At 42.2% G+C, this 27563-nt stretch overlaps 1 protein-coding gene across 2 annotated transcripts in view; it reads left to right on the top strand.

The window, feature by feature from the left end:
* DHX35 (DEAH-box helicase 35) overlaps positions 1 to 24616 on the top strand; it is a 64948-nt gene extending 40332 nt beyond the window's left edge. For both annotated transcript variants that reach the window (XM_089513988.1, XM_089513987.1), the window contains 4 exons: positions 1119 to 1200; positions 2395 to 2466; positions 4387 to 4498; positions 22450 to 24616. In XM_089513988.1, the coding sequence (XP_089370114.1) occupies positions 1119 to 1200; positions 2395 to 2466; positions 4387 to 4498; positions 22450 to 22494 (311 nt within the window). In that variant the 3' untranslated portion in view covers positions 22495 to 24616. The remainder of the gene's footprint in view (positions 1 to 1118; positions 1201 to 2394; positions 2467 to 4386; positions 4499 to 22449) is intronic.
* The last annotated feature ends 2947 nt before the right edge of the window (positions 24617 to 27563 follow it).

Here is a 27563-nt window from a genome sequence, read left to right as displayed (position 1 = left end):
CTTAATCAAAAAGGTGCTCATTAATGGAAGCACAAGCAGTGCCTGACATGAATCAAACTTCTGCATATTTTTGCTTCTAGATGTCATAACTCATGGCCAAAAATATAAAGGAAATAATTTTCATGTGGATACATTTCTTATTTATTAATAAAATGTATACCCTGTTTTCAGTTGCGTAATCAGGTGGTTTAGTTAGCATCTAAAATGCCATGTCATGTCAATCAATAAATAGATTCAAAACAGCAAGTTGATAAATGCAGTGCAAAACATCCCCCATTAGCTTTCTCAGAGTCACAAAAAACTATGGATGCCGGCCATGAAAGCCTTCGACTTCACTACTGAAATTATTTACATAAAAATTATTCCTGATCATCAGAATGCTTTGCTTTTTTTTCTTTCATCAAATGTAGGAAGCTCTCAGGATGGTTGCAACAATGTCCATTGCACATGCCATGTAACAGGTGTTTCTAAAATTGTTTTAATGAAAAGCACTCACCAATTTCATTTGAATGAGAGGGTGATACTTAGCCATTTTCCAATAGGATATTTGCCCTATTAAAATCTTTCCTCTTCCTGCTGCTTTTTTAACCTAGAAGAAGGAGAAAAATAACCTGTATCATCTACTTTCCTTTTGTAGATAGAAAAGCAGTTGAGAGAACGCAATGATTTTGAGTAGAAAACAGTCAAAAAGGAAACAGTTCAAATCCCAGTCTCCCTCTGCCTTGCCAGCCTTCCACAACAGTTTCTTTTGGTTTGTTTGTTTTATTTAGATCTTTTTTTAATAAAAAAAATCCCTATTATATCTGTTTGCTGCATAACACCTAGTTTGGGCATTTCTGATGCCTGTGTTTTGTCATATGTCAGGAACTGAGTTGTAGAGATGAAGAAATAAATGATACTTTACATAGAGATCAGTCATCTGCTGAATGTGAAAGAGAAGAAAACAGTTATATTATATTTAAGAGTCCAGTTAAAGAGCATCTTCAAATTGTGTATGAGGAGTCAATTCACAGGTGTAACGTCTGTTAAAGAATATGGGATTAACATTCCTCCCCCCCCCCCCCCGGTGTGAGCCAACAGAGAACCTGAAAAACAATGGGTTTACTTATTTATTTTAGGTGATCCAGATCCTGTTCTAAGGTGCATAGTTTCTGGATTCTTTGCTAACGCAGCCAGGTTTCACTCTACAGGGGCCTACAGGTAAGTGGAATGTTTTTTTACAATAACCCCACTCCCAGTCCATGAAAACTCTGATATCCTAGTGGTGATTATTATACAGTAGCTGAGCTCTAAATGTGGTGAAGAAGGTGGGGTGTGTGTGAATAATTGCAGTCATGCAATAGGCAGTGGTGGAAGAGAAAGTTAAGGAGGATGATATGGGGTAAAGTTGTGATCAGTGAAGGTGCCCTGTTGAAGGCAACAGCTGTTAAAAACAGTATTGATTTGCTTTCTATGGTCCTGTTTGCACTGGACAGAATACTCCAGGGGCAGCCCAGAGTATCCTGGCACTGGAACCGCCCCGACCCTCACCCGTTACAAAGGCCCTCCATTCTGATGCCAGGTGGCTGTTCATACACATGTCCTGCTGAGTCACCTGGTGCGTCCACTGTCACCACAGCTCACTTCGCTCTGAGGTCCAAATGAGGCACCCAGCAACAATCACATGACTGCATGCCTCATTTTGATTTCACAGTGATAGACTGGTGGCAGCAGCAGTGGCAGTGCTGGACAGCACAGTGGGATGTGTTTTAAACAGTTGCCTGGCATCAGAACGGAGGGCGCCACATCTTCCTGGAAATTCTGGAGCAAACAGTAAGTTATTTTATTCTGTTTTACCCTGATTCTTGTGCTGAATGGGTCAGACATTGTCTTGTTTTTTCACACCAGAGCCAGTTTTTGAGATATGCATTGTCCCATCTCCATGTTGAGAAGATGGGGGAGGAGGGGCCATGAAGATACTGTATATCAGCTAATACTGTATATCAGCTAGAATCATAGGCTAACAGATAGTCCTTCTTTGACACAAATTAGTGCTCTGCTTGATAGTTCAAATGAGTGACATCAGGAAGAGATAAAAGAAAGTACAAAGAATGTGCAGCTATCCACCATTTTATTAGAGTAAACCCTTTCTTTCTTCTGAACTGTAAAGTCACAGTAAATATGAGGAAAAAGAGGACATTCCAGTCACTCAAATGAAAGCTGGAAAGGGTTCTAACTCAATTTTCTATAGATGTTAAAATTTTTGAAAGTTTTGTCTAGCTGTAACGAGGCTTATTGAGGTATAAGTGCTTTTGGGGGGAATATATTATATTGGCCCTCATACTCACTTAGTTTGGCATGTCATGAAATAGTTACAATATTTATTTGAGTCCAAAATATTGCTCTTTACTCAAGGACTATTCGTGATGACCATGAACTTCATATCCATCCCACTTCAGTGCTGTATGCGGAGAAGCCCCCTCGTTGGTAAGTTTACGAAGTTTTCCTAAATATTCTAGTTGGGTTTAACACTGTAGATTGGGGTGGGTGGATAAAGTGTAACCTCCCCCCCCCCACTGTTTCTATTGTTCTCTGTCCTTCCAGACTTCTTGGGCTACCCTTTTTCTACCCTCTCCCCTCCAAGAGAGGAAGGAAGGAAGACTAATTAAGATTAATTAATTAAGGAAGGAAGCCCCCAAAAATGACAGTTCACCTTTTAAACAGATTGTGGGGTTCCCTGTGCTTTTTAATATTTAAAAATACCCATAAGTGGGTTTCTGGCCTCTAAGCATTGTTGGGGTTTTTTTGGTACTCCATGCAGTTCCCAGAGGGTTTTGGGGCAGAAAATGCATTGCTGGAGCTAATGTGGCTGCCTAAACCTGCTTGAATTGTGTTCTTCATAGCATGTGGTGTATCCAAAGACAGTAGCTTCAGAATTCACCATGTGCTCTTGATTCCACAGAAAAGAATAAAAGTAGATGGATCAGTACTAGCCAGAACAAAGCTTTTGTTATATGGGTAGCTTAAATAGTTGTTTTCTGCTCCAAATACTGAAATCCAGAACCTTGGGAGTACTTTTGAAATGTTTCTCTGGAAGTGTGCTTGTAAAATTCAGAACCTGTCCTCCACACCATCTGTTTTTGAAGAATAGTCTTGGAATCACTGACTAGTAATACAGCATTCCTGGTGGTGAATTCAGTAGTCTTTGACAGCTACTTTTCAAATTCTGAAGATGATAGTATTGCCTTGCAGGAGGACAGTGAGAGTAATGCCTTTGAGGCAGGTACAGATAGATAATCTCTATCATAGGTAAATGTAAACATTATATATTGATCCCAGACTATGTGTAAAATATTGGGAATTAAACCTCAAGTTTACTAACAAGTCCAAGTCCTAGGGATGTAGTGGCTCAAGTGGTTAAGACGCTGACTCTGTTGATTGCAAGATTGGCAGGTTTGCAGTTTGAGGCCCAGGTTCGGCATGATGGGGTGAGCTCCTGTCACTAGTCCCAGCTTCTACCAACTTAATTCAAAAGCATGCAAAATCCAAGTAGATAAATAGGTACCACTTCTCAGTGGGAAGGTAACAGCATTCGGTGCAGTCCTTGGACAACACTGGCTCTTTGGCTTAGAAATAGAGCTGAGCTCCGGCCCCTGCAATCGGCTACGACTAGGCATTCATGTCAAGGGACTACCCTTACCTTTACCTAGTATTACCAGTACTATTATATGGAGATAATGGGATATATGAAAATGGTTGTCTGCACATACTACTGGTTTTTCCTCAGATCCTCATTCTTCCTTCCTCATAGAGATGAAAAATGCTCTGTCTGAAAGTAGAAATATTCCAGTTTCCTTCACACCCGGTGGGATCTGCATGTGCTTCATCTAGCAGATATACAATGGGGAGGAAGGGGTGGTATGTCCCATAGCAAGGCAAGGGCGCACTGTACAGTTATTCTGTTATTATGGCTTACTGTCATTATTACAGTGTGCCTGAGTCATAGTTCTAAGGGGGTTTAAGTTTACATGCTTTTTCCCTTATGCGGCGGGGCCCGGAACGGATCACCTGCATAAGGGAAGGGCCAACTGTAATTCCATTCCTTAGTTATCTTTTCTATAAAAAAAAGTCCCTAGGCATCTTACAGACAAAAAAGTAAAAATAATACCTGTGATAATATTAGTAATAATAAAAACACTATAATATAAAGCAGTGCCTCCTCCAAAAACAAATTATATGATTAATGAATTAGTGTGAGGTCAGTATTTTAAAATTGGCCAAGCCCATCCCACCCAGTAAGAAGCCTCATTATGACATAAGGTCTTTTTTATGAAAAACAAGAAGGCAGATATTCAAGTGTTTTCTTAGTGGCTGCCCTTTATAATGGCTTTGTTTGACATATTTTAGGGTAGTATACAATGAAGTCATACAGACCTCAAGATACTACATGCGAGATGTAACAGCTATTGAATCTGCTTGGCTGTTGGAACTGGCTCCTCACTTCTACCAGCAAGGAACGGTACGGGCTCGACATAGACTCCAAACGGTACCATTGCCGTATTGGCAGCTCTTGTTACTCTATGATTTCCTTCGCTTGTTGCATATGTTTTGCATTAAAATAATTTGAATTACTTGTTGGTCTGTGTACTTAGATTTATGAGTGCCACAATATATTTAATGCTTGGTGTCGGTTTTGTTTGTTATGGTGTGGAAATCTTTTCCATTAAACTTCAGTTTACAGAACATACAGACAATTTGGCCTTTAATCTGGCAATTCACCTGTTCATTGTGAAGTAATGTTCAAAAGATCTGGTGCATGTTGGAAGTGCAACAGATCCTTTACAATAACTCTATTTGGCAGGCTTACAAGTAATTTAATACTTGAAACCTTTACTTTACAGAGTAACTGCCTTTTTAATAGGGTCTGAATCATGTAGTTCCCCTAGTTGGACTGCATCTTCCAGCATTCCTCATAATTGACTAAATTAATTAGGGCTGCTGTGAGTTGCAGTCCAGTGACATTGGCAGGGGGTATGATTCCCACCTTTTCTTTTTGGTAAGATTGGTGCAGATATAATAGTGAAGTTTAAAGAAAAATACCCATGAGATCTTGTAGTCCCTACCCAGATTTTCTGTTTCCCTATTTCAACCATGGTCTTCTTTCTTTGTTTTAAATTTATGTCTTGCCTTTCCTCTAACCTTTAACAGAGTGGCATATATGGGTCTCCCCCTTCCCATTTTATCTTAACAGTAACTCTCTTTCAAAGGTTAGCTGAGTGACTATAACTGTCCCAAAGTCACCCATTGCTGTTCATGGTTGAGTGGGATGTATTCAGACCTAGTTTATCCATTGTAACACATTTTTCAGTATATTAGTTGACAGCTAGAGGTAGTTTAACCAGATATCTCCCTGGTTTGAGCCATAGTTAACATGTGAGGGAATTTTTCTGTGTAAGAAAATGCAATAGGGAAAGTGAATGTGATCCCATGTTCCGGTCCTCTTCTTATTCCTGTGGTTAAGAATTTGGGTTTGTTTCGTCTTGATCAAATCTGGGCAGCCTTTGACATGCAACTGTACTCTCTCAGGTTTAGGCCAGTCCTCTTTTCCCTCTTCCCCTTCTCTTACCAGTTTGCCAGAATGGTGTGATAATTACAGTGACCTGCCTTAGGAGATGAGTTGTCCATATTTTGGAAACTTCAATGTAAATTGTTTTGCTATTTTGAAGTAATCGATAATAAAGTCTAAACATTATCATGCAACAAAATAGACATGTGTGTATTTATGGCAGATGAAGTTACAGAGAGAATAATCAAGGAGAACTGTCTGAATAATGAATGTTGAATTCCAAAGCATAGGCTAAAATGGTATCCCTATATCTATGCTTATGCACATGGAAACTGATGTTTAGGGTATATTAATAGTGAAGGAGCAGCTGGTTAGAGGCCCATGTTTGTTAAGAGGAAGTGCCATTAACTGATTATAAGCTTTGTGGAATTTGACACTGAAAATAATGTATAATATGCATATCTGCCTATCATTACATTCTGTATGAGCTCTATAAATTTGTCATAATTGGTCGGATTCCAGGAAAGCATTTGACAGTGTTAAATAGCTTTGGCTGTATGCCAGTTATGGAATTCCTGTGGCTTGTTGATGTTGTTGCTAACTGCCCTTGAGTTGACCTCGATTCATAGGGACCCTGTGGAGGAGACATCTCCAAAAACCCCTATCCTGTACCTCTCTGCTGAGGTCCTGTGGTTCTTCTGATTTCTTGATTGATCAATGTTTGAGCCAAGGTATGGGAACTCTTTAACTGTTTCAATTTACCCATTGTTGAGGGTGAATTCTTGTAGATGCTCTGCGGTAATTATTTTTGGCTTTTTGATGTTCAGCATTAATCCAACCTTGGCATTCCTTTGTGTGTTACTCCTGTAGTACTGTTTGCTTTAAAATAAATGTGTAAATGTATTTTGGCAATGGCTCATGATTGTGGCCTGGATTATTGTTGCTGTACTTTTTGAGGAAATCCAGGTGCTAAATAGAACATATCAGCAATTGTAGTGGAGTTCACTTCTTTATTAAGATTGTGATCACTCCAGTTTCTGGTGACATCCAGGAATATCCCAAGCAAACTGGTGTCTTGCAAATAATAATTATTCCATTAATTTAATGGATTTATTTAATTTAATTGCATTTTTGCTTGCTAATGTTTTACAGCTAAGGCTTATATTTATTGTTGTTGTGTGCCTTTAGGTTATTTCCGATTTATGGCTACCCTAAGGCAAACCTATCACAGGATTTTTGGAAGGATTTGTTCAGAGGGGGTTTGCCCTTGCCTACCACAGAAATTAAGGGTGTGACTTGCCCACGGTCACTTAGTGGGTTTCCATAGCTGATCAGAGTTTCAATCACTGGTCTCTCAGTGTCCTTGTCCAATACTCAAGCCACAACACCATTCTGGCTCTCTGAAGACTCATATAGCCCCTTTGTAAAGGTGTGAAGGAGGATATAATATACCACCTAATAATATATCAGTATTTGATTACTGTATATACTCGACTATAAGTCAACCTCATGTATAAGTCGAGGACAAGTTTTGGGGCCAAATTTATAGATTTTGCTATGACCTGTGGATAAGTTGATTGTAAAATTTAAGGGCATATAGCAGAGGATCTAACAGGTGAAACAAAGCAAAACAATGTCAAAGAACTTTAAAAAGTCCAGCAGACATAGCTCTTTGTGCTTACTCTTAAAACTGGATGGATGAGAAAGCAGAAAGAGTTGGTGCTTCATAGATTATACTCTTGCTTTTCACCAGGAGGTGGTTCCTTCTTTTAAATAAGAGTTAAGATACAGTACTTAAATTAACCTGTGGACAAGTCGACTCAGGTTTTTTGGGGTCAATTTTTTTGACCTAAATTTCTAGACTTAAACATGAGTATATACAGTATATGAATGTTTGGTTATAGATCATAAATTATCCAAAACTGTGTTTGTTCTTCACTTAATGTGGAAAGCCCAAGCATTTTGCTAGCATGCCTACCTGCAGCCATGATGACCGCCTTCATTAATTAGTTAGTTTAATCTAAGCATTAATACCATGCTTATTCAGAAACAGAGTGGTTTAATAGCCGATGGTTTTTCTAACAGCTCTGATGTTAGACCAATAGCCTGTTTAGTCCAGCATGATGACTAACTACATGCAGGGAAGCCCATAAGGAGAACATGCCCTCTGTTTCTGTTGTTCTCTGCAAATTATCATTCATAGGTATGCTGGCTCTAAACTTAAGGGTGTTTTCACTACACTGTATGAAGATATATTTTCCAAAAGCAATGTGAGACAGAAATTGGGATTTCTTAACAGAATCTGTTGTACCTTTTGCTATAGCATATGATCAGTCCCCTTTATTTTATTAAGATTTAGACAATGTCTCATTTGTACGGGTAGGCTTACACATTGACTCTATCATAAAAAGCCTTCTAGGGCTAGTTCACTTGTCCAAATATATAGATTGTACACATGACAAAATGTGTGAGTATGAGAATGAGTTTCATCCTTATGAGAGCCACTGTGGTGTAGTAGTTTGAACATTGGGCTATGACTCTGGAGACCAGGGTTTGAATCCCTGCTCAGCCACAGAAACTCACTGGGGGATCTTGGGCAAGTCACAATCTTTCATAGAATCATAGAATCATAGAATCATAGAATCGTAGAGTTGGAAGAGACCACTAGGGCCATCCAGTCCAACCCCCTGCCATGCAGGAAATCCAAATCAAAGCATCCCTGACAGATGGCCATCCAGCCTCTGTTTAAAGACCTCCAAGGAAGGAGACTCTATCACCTTCCGAGGAAGTGCATTCCACTGTCGAACTGCCCTTACTGTCAGGAAGTTCCTCCTAATGTTCAGGTGGAATCTCTTTTCCTGTAGCTTGCATCCATTGTTCCGGGTCCTGTTCTCTGGAGCAGCAGAAAACAAGCTTGCTCCCTCCTCAATATGACATCCTTTCAAATATTTAAACAGGGCTATCATGTCACCTCTTAACCTTCTTTTCTCCAGGCTAAACATCCCCAGCTCTCTAAGTCATTCCTCATAGGGCATGGTCTCCAGCCTCAGAGGATGGCAGTGTTAACCCCTAGCTGAAGAAATTTGCCAAACAAACCCCGTGATAGGCTTGCCTCAGGGTTGCCATAAATTGGAAGTGACTTGAAGGCACATAACAACAACAACACAACTTGTATATCCATGTCAGCAGAGCATATAACTTTAAATGTAAACCATTCTTCTGTTTGGCAATACTGAGCTATGCAGGCTCTACTTGTACTGTTCATTCTATTTCCTTTTGCAATAGAAAACGGGTGTATAGAATGGATTCATGGGTGGGTACTCTAGGGCATTTAAACAAATATATTACAGTGGGCCCTTGTTATCCGCTAGGGTTTGGTTCCGTGGATGCTCAAGTCTCATTAAATGCAATGGCATAGTAAAATGGTGTCCCTTATATAAAATGGAAAATCAAGGGTTGCTAAATGGAATTTATACTTTTTTTGGATGCTTGAATCCATGGATAAAAATCCATGAATAAGGAGGGCTGACTGTAAAAGTATTTGTGTGACATCTTCCCATTCAGATACTATGGCTCAGGTTAGTATACAGTCTGCCCCTCTGTATCTGTGGACTTGTCACCCATGGATTCAAGCATTTGCGGATGGCAAGCCCATGGCGAGGCAGCAGCAGAGGAGAAGGAAGAGGCAGAGCAGAAGGAGGAGGAAGAGAAAGTGGAAGCAGTGGCAGTGAAGGAGCCGTCTGTTTGCCTGCTGCTGGTGAGAGCTGGGAGGAAGGAAGGATGAGTCCCATTGCTGCCATTGGGGACAATGTAGACTTGAGCATCTATGGATTTTGGAATCCACAGGGTGGTGGTGGCCCAGAACAAATCCCCCACAGATACTGAGGGCCGACTCTCCAAAAAAATATTTTTTTAAAAAATATAAAATGGTATGGGACAGTTCAGCATAAAACAGGGTGTGGCTTGGAAAACAGATATTTCTATGATGATGGAAAATGTAAAGCAGTATCTGGAAGGAGAAAGCATTTAGTATTATAGGTACCACCACTGCATAGTTCTTGCTCTAAACTTTCTCAGCTCTTACAACAATGAAATACTGTACCAAGGTCACTTTAGATGGGATCAAATTAATAGAGAGAAGTAGTTGTAGTATAACATCCATCTGGTAAAAGCTAAAGTTGTATTGACCCTGGAGCCAATTTGGTAGCCCTTGTTATTGCATTAAAAACAGAACCATCCAATCTACTCCAACTAGAAGGTGATCTGCCAGGTTTGGCACTGGCAAAAGTGTTCAAGGCATTTTCAAAGGCAGCACAAGTGGATTATATTGCTCTAAATGAGAGATTACGTTTTTATGAATAAAAGAAGAAGAATAGTCTGTTCTTGGTATATTACATGTCTCCAGCTGTTTAGACCTCTTTCAGAACAGTGCGGAGTTGACCTTGGTCAGCAGGCCCAACCCCTCACTAGTACCAATGTTCAAAAAGTATGCTTCTGGCCTTTGCATTTAGTTCTGCCTTGATGGCCTCTGCAGTACAATTTGAATATGTTATCAGACTCACTTCCTTGAGGGAAAATGTACTCATAGAGTGGAGTTCAGGATTTCTAGAATGTTCATCTCTCCTTAGTATATTTTTGTTGTCTTAGTTTGTTGTGAGTTTTTTGGGCTATGCGGCCATGTTCTAGAAGAGTTTATTCCTGACGTTTCGCCAGCATCTGTGCTGGTGAAATGTCAGTAATAAACTTTTCTAGAACATAGCCACATAGCCCGAAAAACCCACAACGAACTATTCATGCTGGCCATGAAAGCCTTTGACTTCACTTTTGTTTTCTTGTTTCATTGTTATTGGCTTCATCCTTTTGTTGCTCTCAGTCTTTTGTTTGTTGTACTTTAGTGACCCAGCAAATCTATGGTGATCAAGGTCCCCTTTTTGCAACTGTGGAAATTGTGGGTACACATTTCTTCCACCTCTGTCATTAACACAGAGAAGTGAAAAACCTCCTTGCTTTCCCTCAGGTATCTGTTTGAGGCTGGAATTTGCTTTGTTCAGAATTATAGCAAAAACATGATTCCTACCACTTTGCAATTACTAATGAATTCAAAATCAGTGGCTGAGTCATGGGAAATCATAGTTACCAGCCCTGATCCTGTGGTAGGTTTTGAGGAAATCAGTGAATGGTCACTGACTGTGAGGTCTCTCAGGTTGGAGAGATTTAAGAAGTCAAGGAAACACATAGTTCTTTTTCAATATCTCTACAGCCAAAAATAAATGGAAGAAGAAAGTAAGAACTGTTTTTCTAGCCTGGTTTCCATCTGCATTAGTGTCCAGTTTAATGCCTCTTCTGCCAGGCTGTGCTCCAGATTTCTCTACCTCCATTGTTGCAGTCATCAGTTAAACCAGTATTAGACAGAAAGCAGCAAATTGTTGACTTGGGGCCAAAACAGACCAGCAAAAAATGCCACCTTCTGTTTGGCTTGGGGGCATGGCGTATGCACGGCACATGCCCCATGCTGGCATCACGCGGTTGGCATCACAGTGTTTCTGCAGCGCAGCGTTTACACACAGACAGTAACGCTGAAAAGCCGCTGCCACCATGGAAAGGATGCCTTTTCCCCACTCCAAAAAGGAGTGGCATATACAGTCATCCCTCTGTTTTCATAGGGGATCCATTCCAGACCACCACCACCTCCAAAAACGGAAACTCTCATATAATCAAGACTCATTGGCTTGAATGGCTGCGCATGGCACTAGCCTCTGAATGCACCTAGCCCCTCCATTTTCATGGACTTGAAGTCCACAGTCTCGTTTATTCATAGAGTGGCAAGCCCCATTGGCTAAAATGACACATATGCCCATGCCAGTGGAGCTTGAATACATGCAAGTTTGCATTTTCGTGTGTGTGTGTGTCTGGAACAGATCCCCCATGAAAACAGAGGAATGACTGTATATTTCTGACCTTCTGATGCCTGAAAGATCCACTGGTGGTCTCTGTACTACTACACTGGTACCTCGGGTTACGAAATTAATTCGTTCCGCAATTCCTTTCGTAAGCCGAAAATTTCGTAACCCGAAACACATTTTCCATTGAAAATAACTAATGCGTTCTATGACCTCAGACTGAACCTGCAAGTCAAAACAAAGGCACAATAGAGGCCTATTAAGCTAAGTACCCTACAATACAAGTTGCCTGAGGCACTAAAGAGCTTAACAATGACTGGCAGGTCCATTCTAAACTTTCTAATGATCTTAACAATGACTGGCAGGTCCATTCTAAACTTTCTAATGATCTTAACAATGACTGGCAGGTCCATTCTAAACTTTCTAAAGGATAAAGAAAAAAAGTTTTTTTCTTATCTTTGATGGTTCTGGCATCTCAGAGTGAGGCAGGAGGAGGAGGAGGAGCTCTCAAATCATCACACCCATGACCAAAGCAACCCCATGGTCACACTCTCTGGCCCACATCAAATCAAGGCCAAACATGCAAAACTCACATCCCACACTCTCAAATCATCACACCCATGACCAAACCACCCCAGAACCCAAACTCAAAGGCCAGAAACCCCAAATCTAAAAATGCAACCCCATGGTCACACTCTCTGGCCCACATCAAATCAAGGCCAAACATGCAAAACTCACAGCCCACACTCTCAAATCATCACACCCATGACCAAACCACCCCAGAACCCAAACCCAAAGGCCAGAAACCCCAAATCTAAAAAAGCAACCCCATGGTCACACTCTCTGGCCCACATCAAATCAAGGCCAAACATGCAAAACTCACAGCCCACACTCTCAAATCATCACACCCATGACCAAACCACCCCAGAACCCAAACCCAAAGGCCAGAAACCCCAAATCTAAAAAAGCAACCCCATGGTCACACTCTCTGGCCCACATCAAATCAAGGCCAAACATGCAAAACTCACAGCCCACACTCTCAAATCATCACACCCATGACCAAACCACCCCAGAACCCAAACCCAAAGGCCAGAAACCCCAAATCTGAACATGCAACCCCATGGTCAGGCCCATTCTAAAGGATAAAGAAAAACAGTGTTTTTCTTATCTTTGCTGGTCTTGGCATCAGAGTGAGGCAGGAGAAGGAGGAGGAGGAGCTCTCAAATCATCATAGCCATGACCAAAGCAACCCCAAATCTAAAAAAGCAACCCCATGGTCACACTCTCTGGCCCACATCAAATCAAGGCCAAACATGCAAAACTCACAGCCCACACTCTCAAATCATCACACCCATGACCAAACCACCCCAGAACCCAAACCCAAAGGCCAGAAACCCCAAATCTAAAAATGCAACCCCATGGTCACACTCTCTGGCCCACATCAAATCAAGGCCAAACATGCAAAACTCACATCCCACACTCTCAAATCATCACACCCATGACCAAACCACCCCAGAACCCAAACTCAAAGGCCAGAAACCCCAAATCTAAAAATGCAACCCCATGGTCACACTCTCTGGCCCGCATCAAATCAAGGCCAAACATGCAAAACTCACATCCCACACTCTCAAATCATCACAGCCATGGCCAAACCACCCCAGAACCCAAACCCAAAGGCCAGAAACCCCAAATCTAAAAAAGCAACCCCATGGTCACACTCTCTGGCCCGCATCAAATCAAGGCCAAACATGCAAAACTCACATCCCACACTCTCAAATCATCACACCCATGACCATACAAAAGTGTTTTTCTTATCTTTGCTGGTCTTGGCATCTGGTCCTGGCATCTCGGAGTGAGGCAGGAGAAGGAGGAGGAGGAGCTCTCAAATCATCATAGCCATGACCAAAGCAACCCCAAATCTAAAAAAGCAACCCCATGGTCACACTCTCTGGCCCACATCAAATCAAGGCCAAACATGCAAAACTCACAGCCCACACTCTCAAATCATCACACCCATGACCAAACCACCCCAGAACCCAAACCCAAAGGCCAGAAACCCCAAATCTGAACATGCAACCCCATGGTCAGGCCCATTCTAAAGGATAAAGAAAAACAGTGTTTTTCTTATCTTTGCTGGTCTTGGCATCAGAGTGAGGCAGGAGAAGGAGGAGGAGGAGCTCTCAAATCATCATAGCCATGACCAAAGCAACCCCAAATCTAAAAAAGCAACCCCATGGTCACACTCTCTGGCCCACATCAAATCAAGGCCAAACATGCAAAACTCACAGCCCACACTCTCAAATCATCACAGCCATGGCCAAACCACCCCAGAACCCAAACCCAAAGGCCAGAAACCCCAAATCTAAAAAAGCAACCCCATGGTCACACTCTCTGGCCCACATCAAATCAAGGCCAAACATGCAAAACTCACATCCCACACTCTCAAATCATCACAGCCATGGCCAAACCACCCCAGAACCCAAACCCAAAGGCCAGAAACCCCAAATCTAAAAAAGCAACCCCATGGTCACACTCTCTGGCCCACATCAAATCAAGGCCAAACATGCAAAACTCACAGCCCACACTCTCAAATCATCACAGCCATGGCCAAACCACCCCAGAACCCAAACCCAAAGGCCAGAAACCCCAAATCTAAAAAAGCAACCCCATGGTCACACTCTCTGGCCCACATCAAATCAAGGCCAAACATGCAAAACTCACATCCCACACTCTCAAATCATCACAGCCATGGCCAAACCACCCCAGAACCCAAACCCAAAGGCCAGAAACCCCAAATCTAAAAAAGCAACCCCATGGTCACACTCTCTGGCCCACATCAAATCAAGGCCAAACATGCAAAACTCACAGCCCACACTCTCAAATCATCACACCCATGACCAAACCACCCCAGAACCCAAACCCAAAGGCCAGAAACCCCAAATCTAAAAATGCAACCCCATGGTCACACTCTCTGGCCCACATCAAATCAAGGCCAAACATGCAAAACTCACATCCCACACTCTCAAATCATCACACCCATGACCAAACCACCCCAGAACCCAAACTCAAAGGCCAGAAACCCCAAATCTAAAAATGCAACCCCATGGTCACACTCTCTGGCCCACATCAAATCAAGGCCAAACATGCAAAACTCACAGCCCACACTCTCAAATCATCACACCCATGACCAAACCACCCCAGAACCCAAACTCAAAGGCCAGAAACCCCAAATCTAAAAATGCAACCCCATGGTCACACTCTCTGGCCCACATCAAATCAAGGCCAAACATGCAAAACTCACAGCCCACACTCTCAAATCATCACACCCATGACCAAACCACCCCAGAACCCAAACCCAAAGGCCAGAAACCCCAAATCTGAACATGCAACCCCATGGTCAGGCCCATTCTAAAGGATAAAGAAAAACAGTGTTTTTCTTATCTTTGCTGGTCTTGGCATCAGAGTGAGGCAGGAGAAGGAGGAGGAGGAGCTCTCAAATCATCATAGCCATGACCAAAGCAACCCCAAATCTAAAAAAGCAACCCCATGGTCACACTCTCTGGCCCACATCAAATCAAGGCCAAACATGCAAAACTCACATCCCACACTCTCAAATCATCACACCCATGACCAAACCACCCCAGAACCCAAACCCAAAGGCCAGAAACCCCAAATCTGAACATGCAACCCCATGGTCACACTCTCTGGCCCACATCAAATCAAGGCCAAACATGCAAAACTCACATCCCACACTCTCAAATCATCACAGCCATGGCCAAACCACCCCAGAACCCAAACCCAAAGGCCAGAAACCCCAAATCTAAAAAAGCAACCCCATGGTCACACTCTCTGGCCCGCATCAAATCAAGGCCAAACATGCAAAACTCACATCCCACACTCTCAAATCATCACACCCATGACCATACAAAAGTGTTTTTCTTATCTTTGCTGGTCTTGGCATCTGGTCCTGGCATCTCGGAGTGAGGCAGGAGGAGGAGGAGGAGGAGGAGAGGGGCAGCCCAAAAAGCCAAATTTAAACCAATTCAAGCAATTTAACCACTTCAGCCAATTCAAGCAATTTAACCACTTCAGCCAATTTATCCAATTCAAGCAATTTAACCAATTCAGCCAATTTATCCAATTCAAGCAATTTAACCAATTCAGCCAATTTAGCCAATGCCACCAATTTAACAAAGTTAACCATTTTTTTAAAAAGAATTTGGTGTTTTTTTTAAGGGTCACCTTTTTTTTAAGGGTCACCTTTTGCCTTCTTGGATGACGGTTCTCCCTCTCTAGTGAAGAACTGGTCCAAGGATGTCTGCTTTTGCCGGCCCTTAAGCAGGTTCTTAAAATGGCTAAGGCAGACATTATCAAAATGGGCAATGGCATGGCTGGTGAGCACCTTCTCAGGGTGGTGCTTCTCCACATATGAAGACACATTGTGGAATTGCCGCAAAATGTCTTTAATTTCTGCCGTTGGCAAAGATGCCCCCGCAGCCTCCTCCTCCTGGCCCCTGTCGAAATGGAGCACGTCCTCATCCACGGCCGAGTGTTGCATCGCCGCCAAGGCCTTCAGGTCCTCTGTTGTCAGGTCCTCGTTGTGCTCCTCGATGAGTTCCTCCACGTCCTCGTTGTCCACGTCGAGTCCCAGGGACCTTGCGATGGAGACGATCTCGTGCACCTCTTCCTCTTCACCTGGCTCAGCACCCTCGGACTGTGACCCTTCCAAGGAAGAAGCATCAGGCCACAGCTTCCTCCACGCAGCAATCAGGTTGCGCCTGGTGATCTCCTGCCAGGCCAAGTCCACCATCTTCAAGCACACGACGATATCAAAATGCTGCTTCCAGAACTCTCGAAGGGTCAGCTGTGTGCTCTCCGTCACATCGAAGCAACGCTTGAACATGTGCTTGGTGTAGATCTTCTTGAAGTTGGCGATCACCTGCTGGTCCATGGGTTGCAAGAGGGAGGTCGTGTTGGGTGGCAGAAACTGGACCTTGATGAAGGAGAACTCATCAAGGATGTCCTTCTCCAGGCCATGCGGGTGCGCAGGAGCATTGTCCAAGAGGAGGAGGCACTTGAAGGGCAAATCTTCTTCCTCCAGGTACCGCTTCACTGTCGGGGCGAAGACACTGTTGATCCACTCGACGAAAAGGAGGCGTGTGACCCATGCGCGGCCATTGGAGCGCCACATCACTGGCAACCTGTCCTTCTGGATGTTGTGTGCCTTGAAGGCCCTTGGATTTTCGGAGTGGTACACCAACAGGGGCTTGACCTTACAGTCCCCGCTGGCATTGGCACACAACGCAAGTGTGAAGCGGTCCTTCATAGGCTTGTGGCCTGGCTGTCTCCTCTCCTCCTGGGTGATGTAGGTGCGGCGAGGCATCTTCTTCCAGAAGAGGCCCGTCTCGTCGCAGTTGAAGACTTGCTGTGGGACGTAGCCTTCCTCCTCCACCATGGCCTTGAACTCGACGACGAATGCTTCGGCGGCCTGGTGGTCTGCGCTGGACGCCTCGCCGTGACGGACGACAGAGTGGATCCCGGTCCTCCTCTTGAACTTCTCGAACCAGCCACGTGATGCTTTGAAGTCCGGGGTGGCTGGCTCCTCCTGCGAAGAAGTTCCTTCAGCTGCCTCCCTGCTGGCCAGGTCTTCGAAAATGGTGATGGCCTTCTCGCAGATGACCGAGGTGGTCACAGTGTCCCCGACTCGCTCCTTTTCCTTGATCCAGAGGAGAAGCAGGCGCTCCATCTCCTCGTGCTTCGGTGTCCTCTGCTTGGCAATCGTCGTCACGCCTTTCGCTGGAGCCACAACAGCTCTGATGGCCTCCTTCTGCTTGAGGACAGTGCCAATTGTCGAAGGGTTTCGTCCATACTCCTTGGCAATGTCCACCAAGCGCACGCCCCTCTCGTGCTTGGCGATGATGTCCTTCTTGTCCTCCAAGGACAAGGGAGCCCTCTTCTTTTTCTCACCGCTTGGCTTGGGAGCCATAGCTCAAGCCTAAAAAGGACAAAAGGCACAGGCACTGAGCAAAAGCCACAATTGGAAACCACCCCCACCCCCATGGTCACACTCTCTGGCCCAAACTTGCAAAAGTCCCACCCCACACTCTCAAATCATCACAGCCATGGCCAAAGCACACAAGAACACAAGCCCATAGGCCAGAAACCCAAAATCTGAAAATGCCACCCTATGGTGGGACTCTCTGGCCCACATGGGACCATGGCCAAAGTTTCAAAACCCACACTCCACACTTTGAAAACAGAAAAAAAAAACCCAGCATGTCAAGCCCATAATCCACACATCTGAACATGCCACCCTAAAAGGAAAAAAAGCCAAAAAAGGCAAGCTAGCACCCCAAGCCCATAATCCACACATCTGAACATGCCACCCTAAAAGGAAAAAAAGCCAAAAAAGGCAAGCCAGCACGTCAAGCCCATAATCCACACATCTGAACATGCCACCCTAAAAGGAAAAAAAGCCAAAAAAGGCAAGCCAGCATGTCAAGCCCATAATCCACACATCTGAACATGCCACCCTAAAAGGAAAAAAAGCCAAAAAAGGCAAGGCAGCACCCCAAGCCCATAATCCACACATCTGAACATGCCACCCTAAAAGGAAAAAAAGCCAAAAAAGGCAAGCCAGCATGTCAAGCCCATAATCCACACATCTGAACATGCCACCCTAAAAGGAAAAAAAGCCAAAAAAGGCAAGCCAGCACCCCAAGCCCATAATCCACACATCTGAACATGCCACCCTAAAAGGAAAAAAAGCCAAAAAAGGCAAGCCAGCACGTCAAGCCCATAATCCACACATCTGAACATGCCACCCTAAAAGGAAAAAAAGCCAAAAAAGGCAAGCCAGCACCCCAAGCCCATAATCCACACATCTGAACATGCCACCCTAAAAGGAAAAAAAGCCAAAAAAGGCAAGCCAGCATGTCAAGCCCATAATCCACACATCTGAACATGCCACCCTAAAAGGAAAAAAAGCCAAAAAAGGCAAGCCAGCATGTCAAGCCCATAATCCACACATCTGAACATGCCACCCTAAAAGGAAAAAAAGCCAAAAAAGGCAAGCCAGCACCCCAAGCCCATAATCCACACATCTGAACATGCCACCCTAAAAGGAAAAAAAGCCAAAAAAGGCAAGCCAGCACCCCAAGCCCATAATCCACACATCTGAACATGCCACCCTAAAAGGAAAAAAAGCCAAAAAAGGCAAGCCAGCATGTCAAGCCCATAATCCACACATCTGAACATGCCACCCTAAAAGGAAAAAAAGCCAAAAAAGGCAAGCCAGCACCCCAAGCCCATAATCCACACATCTGAACATGCCACCCTAAAAGGAAAAAAAGCCAAAAAAGGCAAGCCAGCACGTCAAGCCCATAATCCACACATCTGAACATGCCACCCTAAAAGGAAAAAAAGCCAAAAAAGGCAAGCCAGCATGTCAAGCCCATAATCCACACATCTGAACATGCCACCCTAAAAGGAAAAAAAGCCAAAAAAGGCAAGCCAGCATGTCAAGCCCATAATCCACACATCTGAACATGCCACCCTAAAAGGAAAAAAAGCCAAAAAAGGCAAGCCAGCACCCCAAGCCCATAATCCACACATCTGAACATGCCACCCTAAAAGGAAAAAAAGCCAAAAAAGGCAAGCCAGCACGTCAAGCCCATAATCCACACATCTGAACATGCCACCCTAAAAGGAAAAAAAGCCAAAAAAGGCAAGCCAGCATGTCAAGCCCATAATCCACACATCTGAACATGCCACCCTAAAAGGAAAAAAAGCCAAAAAAGGCAAGCCAGCACCCCAAGCCCATAATCCACACATCTGAACATGCCACCCTAAAAGGAAAAAAAGCCAAAAAAGGCAAGCCAGCACGTCAAGCCCATAATCCACACATCTGAACATGCCACCCTAAAAGGAAAAAAAGCCAAAAAAGGCAAGCCAGCATGTCAAGCCCATAATCCACACATCTGAACATGCCACCCTAAAAGGAAAAAAAGCCAAAAAAGGCAAGCTAGCACCCCAAGCCCATAATCCACACATCTGAACATGCCACCCTAAAAGGAAAAAAAGCCAAAAAAGGCAAGCTAGCACCCCAAGCCCATAATCCACACATCTGAACATGCCACCCTAAAAGGAAAAAAAGCCAAAAAAGGCAAGCCAGCATGTCAAGCCCATAATCCACACATCTGAACATGCCACCCTAAAAGGAAAAAAAGCCAAAAAAGGCAAGCCAGCACCCCAAGCCCATAATCCACACATCTGAACATGCCACCCTAAAAGGAAAAAAAGCCAAAAAAGGCAAGCCAGCATGTCAAGCCCATAATCCACACATCTGAACATGCCACCCTAAAAGGAAAAAAAGCCAAAAAAGGCAAGCCAGCACCCCAAGCCCATAATCCACACATCTGAACATGCCAGTAGCAAAACCCACAATCCACACTTTGAAAACACACACAAAAAAAAAAAAAAAAAAAAAAAAAAAAAAAAAAAAAAAAACCAGCACCCCACAGCAAAAGCATGGTCACACTGTCTCACCCCACCCCACCCCACAAGAAGAAGGTAAAAATCCATCAACCTACCTGTAGAGAAATTCCTGATGGCCGGTCTTGATCCGAAGATACACCTGGCAAAGGCAGAAAAAGTCCAAAGGCCAGGCAAAGTCCGAACCTCAAGTGGAACCAAAGAGTCAGAGCTCAGAATATCAACTCTTCTTCACACAGTCCACAGGGCCAGACAAAGGAGCAGATCAATGGAAGCCGGCTTTTGTATCTCAAGGCAAGCCACCCCCCCAATTTCGTTAGCCAATACAGTTGATCAGCTTGATTTCGCAAGCCAATCACTGCTGCTAACGAAATTCAAAATTCGCGCCAAAGCTAACCCCTAACCCAGCCCCCTTAGGTTTCCGTTAGCCCTGGAAATCCCTGGAAAGCCTGTAGCTGCACTTTGCATCATTTGAATTTCGCGCCGAAATGGATTTCGTAACCCGAAAAACATTTCGTAACCCGAAACAGTTTTTTCCAATCCACGTTTTTCGTATCCCGAAAATTTCGTAACCTGGGTATTTCGTATCCCGAGGCACCAGTGTACTTACCTAAAGCTTATATAGAGATTGCCAGACTCATGCTGGTCTAGAGGATTCTTATCATGACTTTGATTATTTTTCACTGAGCCACAGGAGATACAGTTATGATTGTTGCTCTTGCTTACTATTTTATATGTAACTTTCCACTGCTGAACCCAACCAACAAATTGCTCCCTGTTCTTGTGCACCCTGCTTTTTATTCGTGCAAGTTGTATGGTACCTCCGTCAACCTAGAAGTAAATTTTTGATGTCAGACTCAGCTTAGCTTTCTGTGTTGACTTTGCAGTGCCATCATGCAAGAGACTTTTGTTTTGTTATTGAAAACACACATAATTCATACTATGCTCTTTACCTGTCAGTGTGTGATACACTATGGTTGCGATACACAGACCACGGAAAAGGGCAAGTTGCTTACTTGCAACTGAATTTTTTCTGTAGTTATCGGTGAATCTGTACAACTCATTCTCTGTTGTTGACAGCTTATGTCAGTTTGATCCCTTCTTCAGTGCTGGACTGCTTCAACTATCATGATATTGACTGGAAGGGCTTTGAGTGTCTGTATTATCAATGAGGGACTCATTTTCTTGTTCTTATATCAACTGTAAAATGTTCTGAAAAAGGCTAGTAAAACAGACGGGTTGTTACCACTGGGTGACATTCCATTCCAATGCTCCAAATGACTATGCCTAACAACCAGTACCTCTTTAGTATATAAGCTCCAAATAGTAAAAATACTGTTGATTGGAAACATCTTTTGGTGTCCTTGTCCATTGGTCAGACAAGAATGGGACCATTGAAATACAGTGCCTCCTGCTGTTTACAAATATTTGATGATCAGCTATTATAATAAACATCTCTGGGAGGTCCAGAAGTACCAAAAGGATTGTTCTCTTCAAGCTGCCACATGAGGCTGGGGTGAACCTGGCTTGAGATAATACAAAATTCCTCACATTCATATAGATGATGTGGCAGGCTAAAAAATTAGTAGAAGATTTTTGGCCAAATATTTCAGTTATGGTTTGATAAGGAAATGAGCCAACATTACTGTTAATATTAAATCTTTTTGGAATCCAGTGTCTTGATACCTAAATGAATAGGTAGTCTTAAAATCTGCTGACATTGTATCTTCGTTTGTGCCTACAGGCTAGGTTTGTCACGTAAGAAGTGTATTTAACTGCACAGCAGTTACACAAATTATTATTCTATGAATTATCAGAAGCAATTGGCAACTACTGTAGTAATTACTTATAATTATCTTATATGACATTAGAGCATGTTGTCCTGAGATGCTTCCTTCTTTGTTTTACTAGAAATTCTAGCTGACTTCTCACTCATGTAGTTAATGGAGAACAATATTTTTTGGGAGATAAAGGTGGGTTTATTTCACCCGTTCCCTTAAATGGCTTCTTATGGTGACTCTGGTGACTTTGTTTTATGTTAGGTATTTATCCTTTACCTTTCCATGATCTCACAATGACTTACAGAAAATAAAATATGTAGATTCAACTATTTTAAATCACACAAGGAAAGTTAAAATTATACTGAAATAATAGTACTAATGAAATGCTAAAAGTGAGGGTAGGTTGCAAAATAGATGTATTATACAAGAAGTGCTCTCAAAAATAAGCATTCCTCTTCCAATAACAAAAAGCAAGCAGTAAGAAGTGGTAGGACTATGTTATGCAGCCTGGACCCCAGCTGTGCTTATCCAGCAGCTTTTCAAAAACAGGAGTTGTTCTTGTCTGGCTGCATCTGCATGCGATAACACATGGTTTTGATTTTTCAATCCTGCATCTATTCTGGCAGGATTTTATGTTGCGATAATCTCTTTAGATGCAAATAGAAGAGTCTATTTATCCAAACATTTATGAAATTCTAAAATTGAAAATAATGCTTTTTTCTCTTTACAGCACCTTTCCCTGAAAGCCAAAAGGACTAAAGTTGATGACCATTGACTCGCCATTGCTGTTGAAGTCTACAGTGTGTGATGCTGAACTTGCTACCAATTTGAAACTCCTACTGTCCATCCAACAGTTAGTTGATTAGCAACCTGATCCCATATCAACTATAACATTTGAAATGCCCGCCTGCCAGGAATTCCTGTAGGAATTTATGCATGATCAATACATTGTAACTGAAGTAGAGCTTGCATTGTAGACATTTTATCCAGCAGTCTTAATTGTGCTGACTGCTCCTGCTCACCAGGGCGTTTTGCTCCTTTTAAACTAAGTAGAAAATTTATCAGTGCAAAAGGAGACTGACAAAACTGTGTGAGATTATGCAGTTTGTGGATAGCTGCCTTGCATCCTTAGGGCAGAGATGGGGAGGGGGAAGATGTAACGTCTTCAGAGTGACAAAGTAGAGCTCAGGATCCTTTAGATCACTGTGAAAGCTGTTGGCCATCCTGGACCTACCTGCAAATTGTAGGCAGATTTAGGATCACGAGCCTTGCAATACTTTAATGATTGTAATGAAAACCTTGAAACTGTGATTGTGCCTAACTGCTGTGATTTTTTCTGCTTTTGCTCTGAAGCAATAGATTTCTAATCTTTTACCAATTTTTATTTCATTTTTCTTTCCCTTGTATCTTCCCCCCTCCTTTGTAGTGATTCTGTTTTTTCAATAGAACCTCTTCACATAAATGCAAAATTGTGTTAATCCCCACCAAGAATGTCATTCTGTAAGCAATTTCAGAGTGGTATATATAGAGGAGAGATATACGTTCTCTTCACAAACAAGCTAGATGCCAGTTCTTAGTGGATTCCTCCACTCCAGTAATTTTAAAGAAATTACAATATAGGTCCAATCTCATACAGAAATATCCATACATATTTATTTCAACTTATTTTATAATGGACTTTGGGAAAACCTGTGCTGTGTGGATGGTCTTGATTGCCACCAGTCTGATAAGAGGAAAACAGTGGTAACTGCATGGCATTGAGAAGAAAGAATGCTTCCTTTAGACAGGGACACGATGACTCTCTTAAAAGGTATTCTTTTTTCTGAGGGTGCAGACACTGAAGGGTACTCTAGATTAGCAGGACAGTGGGAGACCTCTTGGTGTTAGATTATTTGGCCTTCTACTCTTAAAAACATTTTCTGTTATATCAGAAAATTCCTATCCTGCTAGTGTGATATATGAAAGAATGATGTTCTGTGAAGGCATCTGATTTAGAACAAATTCACAGATTCAGTTCCTTTCATGTAAATAGAACTAGCCCATGTGATTTAACCTAGTGACGTCTACCTGGTGGTTCTGCTTTTTGCCAAGTTTAACACATGCCAAAGTGTGTTTCTTTAAATCTGGAAAAATTATATCCTGCCCTCTTAACTTTTATTAAAACACTGTAATTTTTACAGCAGTTCACAGATTGCCTTCTTTGAAGGTGAAATGATATGTTCAGCAGGCACTGATTAAACTGCATCGGCTTGCCTTCCTACAAAAACTCCCTTCATTGTACCAGAAGTATAGTTTTAGATAGGTATATATTTATTTTCAAATATTGTTTATTTTAGGATGATTTTTTGAATGCTTGGATTTGTGCTTGTTTTTAGAAGATTTGTTTTGTTGAATGACTTGTTCTCTTCCCCCTGTTTTAAATGTATGTAAATGATTAAGGGTTTTGTTTTTGTTTTTACACAGAATAAGGGTTTTCCTTGACCTGGATGTGCATTATAAACCACCTTTTCAAATCTTCCTTCTCATTCTGCTCTCCATAAATTTTCAGAAAAGGTTATTCTGTCAATATGTGGTTTGTGCAGTTTCTCTGTGCTGTATATATCATCAGCTTCACAAAATGCATTCCATCTTTTGGATTTCTGATGCAGATCTCTTTCTCTCTCCTCCTCCTTTCTCCTTCCCTATGGTAGTTGAGCTCTTTTGAGCTGGGGTTGTCTTTTATTCTTGTGGAATGTGTGGTGTTCAGAATATTGTTGGTGCGCCATAATGGGCATTTAATTGTAAAGCTGTTTTCCCTTTAAAGGAGCTTACAAAGTCCTGGATGCAAAGTGTGTAAACATCCATGTTGTTTTGTCCTCTGTTAACACACTCTAGGGGGAAAATAAAGTTGTGGAATCAAGTAATCTAGGAAATGTGTGCCTGTTAATCAACGTTAATTTCAGCATTATCTGAATCAACACTGCCTTTTCCAAATAATAGCAATAGCATTTACATTTCTATACTGCTTAATAGTGAACTCATCACTCTCTAAGCAATTTACAATTACCTCCAACAATCTGAATATTCAATTTACCGACCTACGAAAGGATGGAAGACTGAGTCAACCTTGGGGCCCTGGGATTGAATTCACAAACTTGTGGCTGTAGTATGGGCATTTTAACCACTGCATCACCAATGCTCCCTAGCAAGCAATCACAGAATGTCCTGGAGACTCAGTCGCCATGCTCACCACTTCCCTCTCATGACCCACAAACTGTATCACCAAAATACACTATATTTCATCCAGGCAGATTACAGAACAAAACAAAACAAACAATCCAAAAGCCTCCCATTGAGTCCCTTAATTTGCAGAATGTTTTGACTCCCCTAGTGAAAATTCCAGTGTATTTTGGGTATAAAATGCTGCATATGTACAGGAATGTTTGCATGTGAAGAATCAGATTAATTCCATTGTATTCAAATGCATATATTCACAGGAGGGAGAACCTCTGTGCCAAGGAATTTTCAGCTTGTGTTTGCACCAAAAGACGTGCCAGGGTGGCCGGGGGGCAATAGATTTGTTGGGGGAAAAATATAGGACATTTCTTCAATATCTCTTCCCCAAAGTGAACTACAGTGCGCCCGCGTCATACGCGGCGCACCTTACGCGGCTTGAGCATACGCGCTCAAGCCGTGGGGCGCACGCGGGGCGGAAGGGGCGGGGCGTCCCATTCAATTCAATGGGCGTGTGCACCCGTTGTGCCCTGTGCGTCGCCGCGCCGCTGCGCCACCGTGCACAAGCCCCATTGTTTATAATGGGGCTTGAGCATAGGCGGAATTCGCCTTACGCGGCGGGATCCGGAATGGATCCCCGCGTAAGGCGAGGGCCCACTGTATTTTTAAAAGTTCCCAGGCAGAAATGAATGGCATTTATAGTATTAGTTGCTCGTCCTATAAAAATTATGCCTGATAAATTTCAAAAGAATAGGTGCAACATGAGTCTTAATTTATGTGTTTTGAAAAAAGTATACGCTTATCCTGAGATCCAATGTGGTGGTGTAGTTTGAGTGATGAACTAGGACATTAGTATTACATGACTCAGCCATGAAAACCCACTGAGTGACTTGGGGCAAGTCACACTCTCTGAGCCTCAAAGGAGGACAAATGCATCTCGCCTCTGATCAAATGTTGCCACACACACACAAAACCCCATGAGAGGTTTTCCTTAGGCAATAACCACATAAGTTAGAAATGACTTGAAGGCATAAAACACCAACAATGTGCTTACCTTAATTTGGGGGGAGTGGTGAAGGTGGAAGGAACATTAGTTATGAAAATTATAGGAAAAAAGTGACCCTCGTTTTTAAAAACCATGTAAGAAATCAGAAGGAAAGATACAGTTTTGGATCAATAGGAACTGTTTACTTTTGAGGGGTGTGTGTGGAGTGATGGTTTTCCCCAACAATTTGTATAAGTGTCGTATGTCCCAGTGGTGTCCCTAAGCAAGAAACAGGAAAAATAATTTTAAGAGATAGTTATTGGTGTTGTATAGATATTGGGGATTGAGAATGAAATGAAAAACTGTTTGGTTTTCATTCTGTTACACAGGCCATGCAAAAAATTTCACTTGCAATGCCAGGAAATGAAAAGGGAGATAGTCATGCATTGTCTGCAAACAGCTAAAAGTATCTTTCATTTTTATTTTAAAAATGTATACATCCAGCTCTTTTAACAACAATACTATGTGACTATAACAATACTCAAAAGATGGGCGTCTGAACAAGTTTTGTTTTTAAAAACGGAAAGGGCGTAGTTTCTGTGCTACCACATTCTGTGTTTTTCTGTCTTTCATTTGGTATATGATATAGAATGGTCTTAAACACTTGCTGTTTGGAATTCCTGAAGGAAATCCAGGTACTCAAGTAAAAATATTCAAATAGAAAAGGATAGGAATCCGCACACTGGGATATATGTTGAAGTCCAGACATATTATTCAATATTGTCTGCCTTAATTCAGAAATGTATCACTGAAGAGGTTTCGTGAGTTTTGAGGTGTAGATGACACTGTCTGCGGAGAAGTGAATGTTAAAATCATATTTTGTCTCCATAAGAGATCAGGACTATTACATGAATAGTTTATTAGAACACATGTGTTTTCACATATTTCTGAAAATGTTTTAGGAAATGGGATACAAAACAGGAAATGAAGGCCATTTTAAATTTATTTGTGTCAGCTGCATAATAGCTATATAGAATATGTCATGAAACCACAGGTGGTTGTTATAGAGGAGTAATTAAGCCAAAACTCAGTATGTAAATCAAAATTCTCTTGTAATGCTGAGGAAGTGGAAATTTAAGAATTCAAAATGACTTGTCAAGTCACTACATCTGAACTAAAACTGGAACATATGCAACCTTTTGCAATAAGCACAATGAAAGTTTTATAGCTACAGAAACAGCTTAGAATAACTGCCCTTTATTATTTTCATAAATCTGCTTTTTATTTCAGCTTTTATGTTGGCATGTTAAACATTTCTGTTGAATTCACAGTAGAGGTAAACTAATATCATGTCCATTTTACACAAATCAAGCAGCCATTTCACTGCCCTGAAATTTTGATGAAATCTAAACTGGCAAGTAGAGTTAGATAATGGGTGTGCAAAAAATGAAAATTGTGCTTGGGAGAAAAAAAATCTAAACAGTTGTATCTCAGACATTTCTTTGCAGAACTTTTCAATATTGGCTGTTTTTTGGTTCTCACAATGAAGACTTTCTGTTCAGAATTTAATGAAGGGAACTGTTGGGAAATTTAAGCATTTTTCAGGCATTCTGAAAGAATGCATAAGAAGTGGAATGAGCTGTGTA

Source organism: Sceloporus occidentalis, unplaced genomic scaffold, assembly GCF_023333645.1.
Source record: "Sceloporus occidentalis isolate IW3139 unplaced genomic scaffold, rSceOcc1.0.p SCAF_3, whole genome shotgun sequence".
In the NCBI taxonomy this organism is placed as follows: domain Eukaryota; kingdom Metazoa; phylum Chordata; class Lepidosauria; order Squamata; family Phrynosomatidae; genus Sceloporus; species Sceloporus occidentalis.
Note: the sequence above shows the minus strand (reverse complement) of the source record. Positions and strands in the feature narration are given on the sequence as shown.